A 14603-nucleotide genomic window follows, 5' to 3' on the forward strand; every position below is an offset into this window, starting at 1 on the left:
CCAGAAACTGAACCCCACAATAACCCCTGACATATCTATCCTACTGTCATTTCATCTACTGGAGCACCCAGTAGATCCAAGTCCACCACCATTAGGAGAAGAGGTTGAAGAAGTAGGAGAGGTAGGAGAAGGAGAAGAGGTTGCTGCTATACAATCCCTGAAAACAAATAAAGCTCGTGGTCCAGATGGCATACAGTCAGAGCTAATTAAGTCGGACCCAGAAGAACTGGTACACATCTATCATAAAGTCGCAGTAGGCATTTGGGAAACAGGCCACTTCCCCAGATCTTGGGCGAAAGCCATGATTGTCCCCCTTTACAAAAAGAGTGAAAAAGGCAACTGTAATAACTACAGACCAATTAGCATGAGAAGCCAACCCGCAAAGATCCTCGCAAAAATTCTACTTGACCGACTAAAATCCCTGACAGACCCCACTTTAGCGGAATATCAGGCCGGCTTCCGAAGAGATTGATCTACTATAGATCATATATTTTCCACCCGGCAACTGATGGAGAAAAATATAGAAATGCGAAAGAACTGCTCTTACTTTTTATTAGCTTTAAACAGGCCTTCGGTTTAATATGGCGCAACGGTCTTTGGCACATACTTCTGCATCATAGAATCCCCAAAAACATGGTAACGTTGATTAAAGCTATATATTTGAAATTCTGTAGCCAGGTTCAGACGCCTGAGGGATTGACAGAAGAGTTCCAGATGTCAGCAGGTGTTCTTCAGGGTTGCCTCCTGTCCCCTCATCTGTTTAATCTGTTTCTAAATGCAGCTTTATCACTTGCTAAGACCACAGACGGTGCATCAATTGGAGGAAAAATTGTCGATAAATTAGCATACGCAGACGACATTGTGAAAATTAACAGCCATGAACATCTCCTCCAAACAGATACAAACGAGATAGTGTCAGCAACCGAAGCCCTTGGGATGGTTGTTAACACAACAAAAACGAAAGTCAAGCGAGTATTCAGAGACTCTGCACCCAGAGCCATACAGCTACCCATAAAAGGAGAGCAAATTGAAAATGCAGAATATTTTGTCTACCTCGGCAGTCTTTTAACCTCTAACAACGGTTGCTCAAAATCGATTAGGTGTAGACTGGGCCTTGCAAACAGCAGCTTCAACAGCCTATCATCAATTTGGAAAAGTAAATGACTATTAAAATCATTGAAGGTCCGGCTCTTTAACTCTCTCATAATCCCCATTGCTATGCATGCAAGTGAGACATGGTCAATTAAAGCTGATGACGAAAGGCGAACCTCCGCGTTTGAAACAAAATGTCTCCGTCGTATAGCAGGGATCACCTACATCGACCGAGTATCCAATGAAGACCTCCGTTAACTCCTCCACTGCTCATACATTATCATGGACCGAATTTGAAGTCAGTAGCTCCGCTGGCTTGTCATATCCAACGAATGTGATCAAATCAACTCCCCAAAATCACGTTTGAAGGACAGGTACATGGCACACGACCTCGTGGCCGACCACGCAAGAGATAGTACGACAACTTCAATAGCCAGAACCTCCCCCAAATCCTGCGTCTTGCACCAGATAGAACTGAATACCGTTGCAATATTCAACGACTAGTGCGAAGAGAAGAAGCCCCAATACAGCCACAAAGGGCGGATGGGATATAAGTCAAGTAAGTCAAGTTAGCAATTACAAGCATGAATACGGACCCAAAGGCCCGAATTTTAGCTCCCCGATGGAAAATGCTGGCACAACTCAGATATCAGAAAGGTGTGGCCATACCCTATTTTTGGAATATGTTCTTTACGCATTTTGATTTTGGGTGTCAATATTTTAATATTATTTTAAGAAAACAGAGACGTCGATATTCGGAAACTTAGGGAGGGTGATGCTTTTTAAAATCAAAGATAGGACAATTTTGTTGTTTCTTTGGCTTTTTCAATAAAAATAGCAAAAATAAAGCATTTTCGAAATCTAGGTGGCGAAAAATCTTAGAGGCAGATATCCCTCTTTGACACCACTGTTTAGGAAGTAACAAGCTTAGAAATCCTTCTCAACTAGCTATGGCACAAATTGAGCGCCAATCGTGGAATATGTGCTTAGTATGTTTTCATTTAGAACAGTCATACGATGATTTCAAATATCAAAAATAACAATTAATATTAAAGAACAATTAACATAATGGTTAACATTTGATTGTCAAGGATCGTTCTAAAAATAATACCGAATGATTGTAAGCTGAAAGAGGTACGTATAACTTGTGCATACGCACAAAATGCGAGATAGAAGAGAAGTCGGTATTGGAGGGGGGACGGCCACAGGGACCCATTTTATACCCAATCACGCAGATTGACAATCCTTGCATGTCTCTTATTCTAACAAAGTATAACAAGTCTATATTTATGACAGTCCTACACCTAGGCCAACTTAATATGGCTTAATTTGGATGTCTGTATTGCAGTTCTAGCTTAGATTTTTCTCAGAAAGCTCAGTAATCCTTTAAAAAGGATGTGAAAATCAAGCAACATTTATTAAATATTTGACTAGTATGGTTTTGATTTATAACGGGCGTAGTGTAGTCTTGACGATCTTAAATGATGTAACATTTAATCATTAAGGACCATCTATTAGTCTTTGAATGACCTTAAGTCGAACGAGGTAAAAAAGTGTGTATGTGCGACAGGGGCGGATCCAGGACTTTTTTTAGGGGAGGGGCGCAAAATAGGTTGATCCGAAAAACTTGCGTTAACTAAGTAAATTACACTACTTTAGACTAAGTTAGGGGGGCGCCCCACTCGCCTCCCTGGATCCGCCACTGATGTGCGAGAACAAGCGGGAAGGGGGTGTTGAGAGATGCTATATGTTCTTTTTTCGGGGATGAGTGAACTTTTTTGGGCTCTGTTTCATTAACTGATCTATGTATCAAGTTAATCTTACTATGGTCTTTCCATGCGAATTTGTCTTACAATTATTTACCAGGTCTGACATAATTATAACTAAAAGTAAGGTGTCGAATTTAAGTTGTTTAATTTCAAGAACCTATATATCGAAAGTTACTGTCTGAAATAAATCAAATTTAAGCAATTCCGTACCCAGGATTTTTTTTTTCGGAGGGGGTTATACTAAAAAAAAATTGCGGGGGAGGGGTTTACAAAAAAAAACTAAAAAAACGCATAAAAATGTTTTATATCCATTTATGTTACGCTTTTACGAGTCAGTCAAACATTTTTTTTGGGGGGGTGGGGGGTGGGGGGGGGGGGGGGTTTGGCAAGCCCCCCCAATCGCCCCCCTCCGCTGCTCTGGTTATGACCTTGAATTTAAGGCTGAATTGTGTCATCATCAGGAAAATGCTATGGACCCAACGCCACATTTTTTTAGGTTTCAGATATCCCCTCCCCATAAAGACATACCTCCAATAGCTAGTAGCAGGACTGCTGTTTTTTGATACCACAAAAGCTTTCTATAGACTTTGGTAAAAGGACCTGTTAAAACAAACTCTGGGCGCATGGAACTTCTGATCGTCTGCTTGAGGTTCTGTGGAGTTGTTTAAGGAATAGAATTCTCTGTGTAGGCCTCGACGGGTATATTTCCAGTAAGTGTTTAGTAAGGAATGAGTAGTATCCTGGGACCTAAGCCTTTTCTGGTGTTTATCAGCGACACAGGGGACAAAATCACTCGTCCTCTATGTCATCTTACAGATGATACCATTGTCCATGCATCTGTCCATAAACATGATGGCCTTGTACACATTTCCCTGCCCCTATTTTAGGATCTCCTGATGATATAAAAGAGGTATGATGCCTGAATGGTAGAATTCAATGCATCTAAGACTACGGAGCTACTACCTCACCTGATCTAAGGTCTATGGGCAACAAACGAACTTGATCTTCAAAGATTAAGCTATCAAGAGAGTTGAAAATTTTGTTTTTTGGGAATTCATTACTCTTCAGAACCCTCTTGGGGCGCACATCCCGATCGGGGCCGAATCTTCTACGCGGAAAAGCTAGGAGCGATTCACAGTTTCAAGAACCTGTCATCATCCAGGTTTAGTATCCTTCTGTACAAGTCATGCATTAGGATAAATATGGATGCCCACATTTTGCAAAGGCTCCTAAAACCCTACTGGTTCCACTCCGAAGATCCAAATTAGGGCCTCAAGGTGGGTTTTAACATACCTTTACAACCACACAGGGAGAGGTTTGATGTGGTGTCTATGGCTATTTTCTACAAGAACATCTACCACCCGTTTCCCGACGAACTATACCTACCTTTAGTGTGTTTAACCAAGCCAAAGCGGGAAAAAACGGTATGAGTGGATTTCTTACAAGAGAAGACACCCTGCACTGAATACTTGAAGAACAGCTTTGTAAGGTGCTGCGTGCTGGACCTCCATTTGGAATACTCTCCCGAGAGAGATTATCCCTGAAAACCTTTCTCTTCATTCCATTAAACGGAAGTTCAAGAGACACAATTCTAAGTAAAAAGCCTAGCTAAATGGTTTACTAATGCCATGGAATTTTAAGCAGCCTAGTTTGAAGCTTCCAAAGTATAGGTGGCTAAAATTTAAAGTGACACATTTCAGTAATTATTGAATATACATAAAAATTAGAAGTTTTTCCAGCAATATTGGAACAAATATACTTAAAAAATGTGTCATGTTTTTACCAAAAATTAGAAAATTATTATAGTTTTTTGTCTTCTTCGTCATCTTTTAGTCAAAACTCAACCCGTTTTTCTAGCTTTTCCGATCAAACATTAACGAAAAAAAAGATAAAGGCTGGTCAAAAATTAACCAGGGGCTAGAAAAATATACACCTACCAGATACTTAAAATTCAGAGAAAATATATGGTGCATATTTGGAAATTCTTTTAAGCCCTATAAATCAGTGTTTAGCATAGTTATGAGACTTGACGACTTTCATTGAGTCTATAGCGTGTCGTAGATTTATTTTTTAAAGTTTCACTTTTATAGGTTTGTCTAAGTTCAATAAAAGTTAGTGCCCTTTAAGGGAGTAAGGGGCGGAGCTAGATACTTCAAAGGCCCTTTCCAAAGCATAGTTCCATTTGGCAATGAGGTGTTATGCATGCCCGTGGTTAGAATATTTCACCATTTTAAGTATCTGCTAGGTGTACATTATTCTAGCCCCCGGTTAATTTTTGACCAGCCTTTATCTTTTTTTCGTTAATAAACCATTTTTAAGCAATGGAAAACGTTGCTGAAAGCTTCATTCGCATAGCTCAACTAATTTCCAAAATAGCAAAAAGCACCTTATAATCGCATGAAAATATTCTTAATGTTACTTAATATTAATAAATATTATTGCTAATTGATATTAGTAAGTTAATAATAATATTACCTTTAATGTTAATATTATCTTAATTATCAGTTTCAACTATTTGTTTAAATTATTTTATATTTTAGCAGTATTTAAGTAAATTTAATTGATAATATTAGTAAATAATTAATGTTAATAAATACTAGTACTACAGACAATTAATTGCAATACCAAGCCACCTGAGGACAACACAGCTGCAAACACTCTTTTCCAACCTCAATCTGTTGCCACCCAAGGACAACACAGCTGCGAACAGTCTTTTCCAACCTCAATCTGTTCTGAGTTCTACTAAATTTTAACAGAACTAATAATTATTAGAAAACCTGCGTGCAAAAAGCCCTAGTACCTTGGGCATGCACAACACCTCTGCGCCTGCGCAGAGATATTGACCTGCTACTAAGAACAAGCCTTGGTATTGAGTTTATCATTTATGCCCCACTAGCGGTGACGGGAAAAAAGAGACAAATAATAATACAAACAAGTGGTTTCCTTTATTGTTCAAGATGAGGGTTTGTAATTCTCCTATCTGGGTTTTTTTGGCTATAGATTAATGGCGCTGTCAAGGACGTATAAAGAGGAAGGGGGGTTTGAACCCCGCAAAATGTTTGTCCGACTCGTAAATCATAACAAAAACTAATATGAACAAATTTGTGATGCAGTTTTAAAAGTTTTTTTTGTACCCCCCCCCACCCGGAGAAAAAATCCTTTTGCAGCTCCCCTCCCCTCCGAAAAATAACCCTGGATACGACACTGTGCGTAGTAGTAGTTTTCATTACAATACTTTTGACACTATTCCGACTCTGGGTGGATAAATAAATAATAAAAAATAAATAAAACAATAAACTAATTTAACAAAAAATTTATTGATTTAAGAATTTGAATTATTAATAGTTTTTGGAATTATTAGAAAACATACCTGCACAAAACTCTAGCACTTTGAGTTCTTCTGATGTTCGCCCTGGGTATCATATAATCCACATAGCTTGCGTTCAATAGCTTTGACTTCACCGGGCCAACCATTTTAACAACTGAATAACAGGACAAAACTCACTATTTTTTTGCTAATTCACCAATTTCTGTCAAGGTTTGCTGATATGTAGATTGAATGTAAGAATTAGCTGACTTACTCAAATGTCATAAGGTAACTAACACGTGGTGTTGTTTATTTAGTGTTAGGATAGTACAACAGGAAATTAATTTCCGCATCAAATGAAGCATCAAGTCCAGTTTCACTTTCACAAATTATTTTGAGCTTATAGTGAAGGCAAAGCGATGTTTTGTATTCTCAAATTTAATTTATTGCTCTTGCAACACTGGTGTTACTCTATTCAATATAATCTTAGCTTGTCCTTCTGAAAGCCCCGTGCATAAAAAAAGAATGTAAACAATAAATTAAAGGAAAAAAACTTTTTCACTCAGCACTCCGTTTTTCGTTAATCCATCAGTCACCTGTTATGAAAGGAGCACGACTCAATTTAATTTGTTGCTTCAGCAACTACAACCGAAGAGAATAAGAGAGATTACTTTCATATTATTCTGTGTTAAAAAGTGTACCTTAATTTTATTAATTTATACCTGTGACGTCTTTTCATAATCCAATCACATTTTTATTTATTTTTGCATAGTCAGGTTTCAAAGATTACTCTCCTGTAATTCCGTAGTAAAAACTGTGCTTTAATTTCATTGGCTTACGTCTGTAATGTATTTTTGACGGCCAATCACGTTTTTTTAAGGAACCAAAATTTCGGGAGAGACAAAAAGACCCTATGATTTTGCAACCTAATTGGCTCTTCTGTGTAAAATTTTAAGCCATAAGCAAGTAAAAAGAACGAAACTTTAAATTCACCGGATTGGCTCTTCTGGGCGAAGGTTTTAGCTGGCGAAAAATAAAAAGCTTTTGAGCCACAAGATTTGTTACAAGTAGTCCCTCTGTTTCTCTCTCCTACTGTTTCTAGCTATCCACAAGAGCGAAATGTATAAGAAGAATAGCCTTGTCAGACAAGTACGCAGGGCGGAGGCTAAGGGGCCTGGGTATCCTGAAATCTCATAGGTTTTCCTTCATTTTTGTATTCCGATCGTGGTACAATTCAATTACCGTTTCGACTAATCTCTACCCCCTCTCCCGAAGCTTGAATATTTCTAAATCCAAGCCCTATGGATGTTTTTCTGCTTAAAACAATAAATATTACGGAAGAATATAATTTATAAAGTGAATATCCTTAAAAAGTTCCGGAGGTTTTTCACCCTTAAGCCATTCACTAAGTCATTGTACTAGCCTAGTAGACAAAGAGGGGTGAAACAAGGACCTAATCTCACAGGAATCTGACTTCATTCCTAATTACCTGTAATTTTGCCAAATAAGTGCTTAAGGCCTGACCCTCTCACCCAACCTTATAAACATAGATATGCTACGCCTCCTACTCGGGATCGTGAATAGATCGTTCAGGGGTTAGCCTTAAGCAATCAAAAAAGGGTATTAAACCAGAAATAAATAAGTACGTTTTTATCAATTATTGGCTGATTTCTACTGGCATTTGAGGTTTTTAAAAGATTGGCATTTAAAACTTTATAAGTAATTCAGTTCAAGTATAGAACTCAAACTGTATGTTGAGCATCGTAAAACAAAGCACAATATTTTGCCTACATGACACTACGCCGTCCGATTTCCACCATAATTTTATATAAGGATTTCTGGCTTCTTTGTAATTTCCAAATAATGGGTCTTTTACCACTTGCTTCGATAAAGATGCTCTTCCGAATCTGATACCCAAAAATGTCCCTGCGAATATGTCCGGCCCTAGTCCGTCCCCTTCAAAAAAACTTTAAATCGTCTTTGGCAATTTTCCTCTAATAACTCGATTTATCCTATGGCAAATAATATTACTTTTATCACCTTTGCAAGCTTAAAAGTACACTAAAAAGAGATAAAAAATAGATATTTATTTTAAAACAATGAGAACCATCTGTTGCTGAGCACCAAACATATGTTGCTGTGGAAATAAATATATGACATTTGAGATAATGAACAAACAAAGGAATCTAAGTAAATCTCCATAGTAACTCTATATAAGATAAGTTATTATATGCTTAATCATAACATTATTATGTTTCATATATTAAATTATCTATTGTATACTAGATATTATTATATTAGCCTATATTGTATATATTATATTTAATATTGATACTTTTAATTAAGTTAATTGAATAATATAAATTATTCCATCTATTTCTTAGAAATACCAATAATAATGATTATATAGGTGTAGCCTCTGTGGTTTACATGCACTTCTGCTGCAGCAATCCAAAAGCCGTTGTGTTAATTTGTTCAGAAAACCAGGGGCGTAATTTGTTATGGCGCAGAGGGGAAAAAGCCCCTCCCGGACTCCAGTCCCCCCCCCCAGATGAAATTTAATCTCTTCAAAAATCTTGCCAAAACTAAGATAAGCCTGCATAATTCAAGCACCCACAGAAACGGGTTGGTTTTCTTTAGTATATCTTTGCCCTTATGATACAACATGGCTCGTTTTTCATTTTCCACTGTCATTTTCACTTAATTTGGGAAAGTTAGCTTCAACTCCCCCCCACCCCAGCATGTTGACAAAATTACGCCACTGCAGAAAACTTATATTTACATTCCACCGCCGCAGCTAAAGCAGGTTCTAACTAAAAAAATCCTCCTTTTACAAAGAACTCTGTATAAAAAAAAACGAAAAAAAACCAAACCTGGTTTCACCTGTAAATTTTGTGTTTCGTGCCATGTCATCTTTACATACCCCTTCGTACGTACCGCGGTTACATACCTTCATAACATAAAAAAGGTACAGATTACGGCACTAGACTTCTTAAAGTCCGAACTGACGGTGCTGACCTAAGTCCCAAGGCCCTTCAGACAGGAAGTGCGAGGGGGGATGGGGGCCAGCCATCATGTGCTTTCGCACACCCTTCCTGTTTACCTTCCCTAGTTTTTTTCCAGATACCCATTTCGAGCTGGGTCGACTCTGGCTGAGCTTAAGGAGTCACGCCACTGACCCACATCCCAAACCAAATAAGTGGTCACACCAAGAATCGAGTCCTCGCCCTTCGGACGAAGGATCCCAAATCCAGCGCACCATCCACTTGGCTAGGTCATCCGTAGTATATACCCGGAAGAATCTTAAATAATTAAAACGAAAATATATAAATGACGGATAAATTTTCTTAATGAGACAGTGACAAATAAAACACTTTTTAATACAAAAATAGTAACAAAAGTCCGAATATTTTGGTTTCAACATCCGGAATCAACGAAAAAAGGTCAAAGAAAAGAAAGAAAAAAGAACAGCTTAAACAAAACATATAAATAAAAACATAACAAACACTATACAGTAAAAATAAAAACGAAAAAAAGGAAGTTCACATGGAAACAATGTCCAGTATGGTAAAGTTTTCCAATAAGGTTTCTTTCGTTTTTCTTTTTATTATACAGCATTTGTTAGGGCTTTTCTTTACATGTTTTGCTCAAGCTACTCTTTTTTTTCTTTCTGTCTTTTTTTCGTTGAAAAAATCTCAGTGGCAGATGCAGGAGGGAGCCAGGATGACCCTGCCCCCCATGATTTTTCTGGCCCCCTCATTCCTTGTTTTTCTCTTTTTTTACTCTTTTTTTTAGAATAAACTTGTCAATTTGGTTAATTATTGGCAAGTTTGTCACATTGCCCCCCCCCCAAGCTTTTGCTCATAGGCATTCTTGTCGCACTGGGCCTCCCCCCAAGATTTTTCTCTAGATCTGCCCCTGTAAAGGCTTTCATATGTTGAACCCGAAATATTTCGACTTTTAATATTATTTTATATTACTGTTTTTCCTTGTCCAATTATGAAAATTAACCTGTTGATTACTACATTGACGTCTTAATTGTAGATGGAAAGGCAGTGTAGTCTGAGAAATTGCTTAGAAATTTTAAGTAAATTCAAATTGAGAGAAGAATAAAAGTCAAAAAAAGCTGCCTAAATAAGATTTATTATAATCCTATGAAGCAAAATAAGTTCGGTAAATAGGCCAAGTACCACAGCCAAAAAGAGATTCTACTTGAAAAAAATGTCATGGTTCAAATCTTTTCGTTCTTTTTACTGTTTTAATATTTATCACAGGAGAACCGAGAGCTTATTGGCGAAGTTACTTGTCTCTCCAAAAGTTGCTAATGGAACGACACTATGAAAACGACACAGAAAACCTAAGGCAGCCACAGTTAAAAACAAAACAAAAAACAACAGATTAAACATGATTTAACAAGAAAGAAAATTTGTTCGAAAAAACTATCTCAAAAATAACTCAAAATTCAATCAAAATTCTATCTAAAAATAACTGCTTAGGATTACCGACTTCAGCTTTACAGCCTTTGTTATGTAGAATAAATTTATAGTTGGAAGTTAAAATGGAATATGACAGAAAAAGAACACTGTTTGAAGCAATTCAAACATTAAAAAAAATTAAACTGAAAATAATTTTTTTTTTGAGTAACAACTTTCTAAGGAGCAAATCTGTTCATTCAAAGTTAATTCAGGGATGAGAACTAATATATAGGTTTATCTTAGTAAATGTTTACAGAAGAAATATATTTTGTGGAACTTAAAAAGAGGTTGAAATACCTCGACAATGATGGTTCTAGATTTTCTAGATCAATGATCTATCTAGATTTGTCACTCAACATTAGCTAAGCCGAAGCATTAGTTAACCAGGTTTTAAAAAGGCGGAGTTATTTGTCTCTCCAGAAATAAGAAAAAAGTGATTGACTTGCGATAATACGTCACAAAAACAAGACCATGGAAGCCTGAAATAGTACTATTTCTCTTTGTTAGTACCATTTGCTGTATATTATTTGGTTTGCAAGAATAAAAAAAATCGAGTTTTTCTCTAAAATGTTATGTATAATTTTATCAAAGGGAGAAATATACCTTAACCAAAATCCTTAAAAGGGAACCAAAAACCTTAATTGTAAACAGTGACGTAGCCAGGAGGGCAAGGCAATGGTGTAAATTCACAAAAATTTGCGATAGGGGGACAAACTTTAATCTTCAAAATCTAGGGCGGGGCCAATTTTGTTATTTTTACAATTCTTTCAACGTAAATACCTAAAAAATAATCTATTCAATGAAAATATCTCAAAATGATATTTCTCAAAATCTAGCCGGACAGAAAATATAAGGCGGGGGCAAATGCTCCCCTGCATCACCCCAATTGACATCCCTGCGGCAAGGTAGTATACTTTCCTCTAGTGCAGCAGATGCTTGGACATTATTTACATAGATTTAATAGAGTAATCTTCGGTTCAATTGAACACCAGCCCCCACCCCTTAATGGCTGAATATAGCTCTAGCCTAAAAACTAGTTTTGTGGATTTTGTGAGTTTGTCTTCTGTCTTGTTATCTCTCATCAACAGTTGGTTCCAAATACCAAAAAAAAAAAAAAATAAAAAATTTTCAGGCATTTCGGGGGGGGGGGGGGAGATCCAACTAAACTGAAAAAGACTATAAAAATCAATCAAGTAATTTCTCTGATGGAAATGAGGTGGGAATTTTGTTGTTGGTATAGCTAGTTTAGAAGCAGAACCGTACAACAAGATTACCCCCTTTTGTATGTAACTAAACGTGAGTTATTTAGTTCCTTTCTTATGTTTCTTGAAAATTTTTCCTAGTAATAGACTTCATGCAGTATTTGAAGGTTTTTCAGATTTCTTTGGTGATTGCCTTTGAATTCTGATTTCAATTGACATTATTAAAATAAAATGGATATAAAAACGAAATAAAAGAATTTGCCCCATATCTTGGACAGAACAATATTTTTAAGGCAGAACCACATTTCGTCAGTGTTGTCACGTTGAACCGTGAAAATAAATAAGCAAAATTAATTAAATTCGACACTTTTTGTCGGAAAATTCCAACCTTCACAATTTCGTTGATTCGAAAAAGACGACTACATTTTCAAAGAAAAGCCACGCCTTCTTAAGTTATTTGCTGTAATATGCTGTAAGCTTATTTTTTTTCAGATTTATGATCACATTTTATTTTTTAATTTTAGCACTCACCACTAATAAAAGCTGCATATGGAGGACCTTTTCATTAAAAATTGAATTACCACATGGTAATGGTAATTTAAATGGTAAAATCTGAATTACCATTGAAAAATGGAATTTTGAAGACAGGCTTATGTAAGTTTCAATTTAACCATTTCAAACAAACCATATTCTCTTTGAGCAACAATTAATTTTTAGCTAAAGTAATGAGCACTCGCAAATTCTGCAGAGTAATTTTAGTTTTCGTGATGGCTCACCTCCTGCATAAGACACTTCCTTTGTCAATACACCGAACTGTAGCTCAAGAAAACAAAATAAACATATTCTAAACACATCAGCACAAATTAGTATGTAAATCAGCTACTCAAAGATCAGCGATTCACACATATCAAACACAAGATCCAAATGCGGGTCAAACAGCATTTTCGATCTGCTGGACAAGTTTTTGACGTCCAACGGAATTCTGTCAGCAATATTTTTGTTGGTGTGTTCAACCTTGCGTACGGTTTTTGGTGAAAGGCGCAATTATTATTACAACACATTTATTGGAGCCGTAAACGGTTTGAGATGCAAAGGTTTAGGGTGTGTTCCTCAGGGGCGTCGTTTGGGGGTGGCAAGGTGGGGGCGGTTGCCCCCCAATAATGTAGAGAAAAATTATTATACATCTCATGCCCTTTGACTATCCGGATACGGACCCCTCTTGCCCCCCTCCCAATAAAAAAGCTGGAGATTCGCCCCTGGTCTTCCTCAAGCCAGAAGATAACTGATCTGACTTATTTGGATACCCTAATCCCAATCTTTGCAGCTATGAGGATTGACCTGAACTAGTCCTCAAAGTAATTTGATTGAGGCTCAAGATCACTAATCTTACTAATCCCCCTAGATGAGTAGACAACTGAGGATAAAAAACGTTGCCATTTTTTTATTATTGTTATACAGCAGTGTCAATTCACAAAACTGTAGGGAGATGGCAAGGATTTTTCTTGATGAAGAAACAAAAAAAGTATTTTTAAAGTCTATCAGGGTGGGGGGGGGTATATTTCTATTTTTCCAATAAAACACCAAAATAGGTGTCTCCGAAATCAATGGGGGAGGGAGGGCAAAAAGTCTATCTGCAATTGTCCCTTTTCTTCCCCCTCCACCTGGTGCCCCTGGTTATCACGCTAAAGTTTGACTCTTTCTCACAACTCTACCTTATAAAACAATAAAAAAAAACTTTAGCATAAAGAGCGGGGCGTTGAAGAGGGGACAGCCCCTTTCATACACGGAATAATTTCTGTTCGTTTTAAGTTTTAATGCCACTCCTTACTTTCAGTAAAAAGATGTTTTTCTTATTTAATTTCTGAACGTTTTTAAATTAATGCAGGTTTCGAATTTGGCTCACCGTACATGAATAATTAAAACAAAATTCGAAAATTGATTTTACTTTTGTTAACTAATAATAACCTTATAATAATCTAAGTTTGATTTTTGTTCCAGTTATTTAAGAATGACTCGTGAATCACAATGGCTGTTTAATTAGAATAATAGCCTCTTTTAAAAGTTAGAAAAGAAAATTTAGCGTAAGAGCGAGCTATTGAGGAGAGGAAACCCATCTTAGATGCGTAATATTTTCTGTTCGTTTTAAGTTTTAATGTTGCTTCTTACTTTCAGTTGAAAAAACTTATTTTTTATTTAATTGCTTATCGTTTTTAAATAATGTCGGGTAATCCAGCTCCCCCTCCATGGAAAATTCCCTTCCCCCACGAGAAATTTCTCCATGCAAAGATTCTCCCACGTAACAAATTAGTGATATTTGCGGAACTAATTTTGTAAGGCATAGTAACAAAACGGCCGAAGAGGTCGAAACTATTTTTACGAAAAGGAAAATCCCAAGTTGAGCAATTCTCAAATGACTGAAATGAATGAAAGACAAGAACTTTGAAAGATATACGTAATATTTTATATTCGCTTTAAGTTTTAATGTTATTCCTTACTTTCAGTTAGATAAACTTGTTTATCTTTTATTTAATAACAAATACAAGCCGAAGACATACAATATTAATGGTCATTAATTTTCTTTAATGAATTTTATTATGACACAAAAAACATAGTTATGAAGTTGCTTTAGGTAATATTAAATGCTAAGATTGGCCGGAAAAATAACACAAGCAAATTATTGCTTGTGCATGGAAAGATCCTCCCACGTAAACCAATCCCCCTGAATCCCCCCCCCAGAAAAAATCCCCCAGAAAACGTC

At 36.6% G+C, this 14603-nt stretch overlaps 1 protein-coding gene across 3 annotated transcripts in view; it reads right to left on the reverse strand.

Moving 5' to 3' along the window:
• The window catches only part of siz (Brefeldin-resistant Arf-GEF family protein schizo), a 373423-nt gene that overhangs the window by 158349 nt on the left and 200471 nt on the right, over positions 1 to 14603 (reverse strand). Inside the window, exon 1 of one of the 3 annotated variants that reach the window (XM_089100402.1) lies at positions 6232 to 6812. The exons of the other annotated variants lie outside the window; for them this stretch is intronic. Within the exon in view, the coding sequence (XP_088956528.1) occupies positions 6232 to 6335 (104 nt within the window). The 5' untranslated portion in view covers positions 6336 to 6812. Of the gene's footprint in view, positions 1 to 6231; positions 6813 to 14603 lie in introns of those variants that run through there. 3 annotated transcript variants of the gene reach the window in all.

This window comes from Artemia sp. Qi Xiang Cuo, chromosome 14 (genome assembly GCF_049724085.1).
Source record: "Artemia sp. Qi Xiang Cuo chromosome 14, ASM4972408v1, whole genome shotgun sequence".
Classification (NCBI taxonomy): Eukaryota; Metazoa; Arthropoda; class Branchiopoda; order Anostraca; family Artemiidae; genus Artemia; species Artemia sp. Qi Xiang Cuo.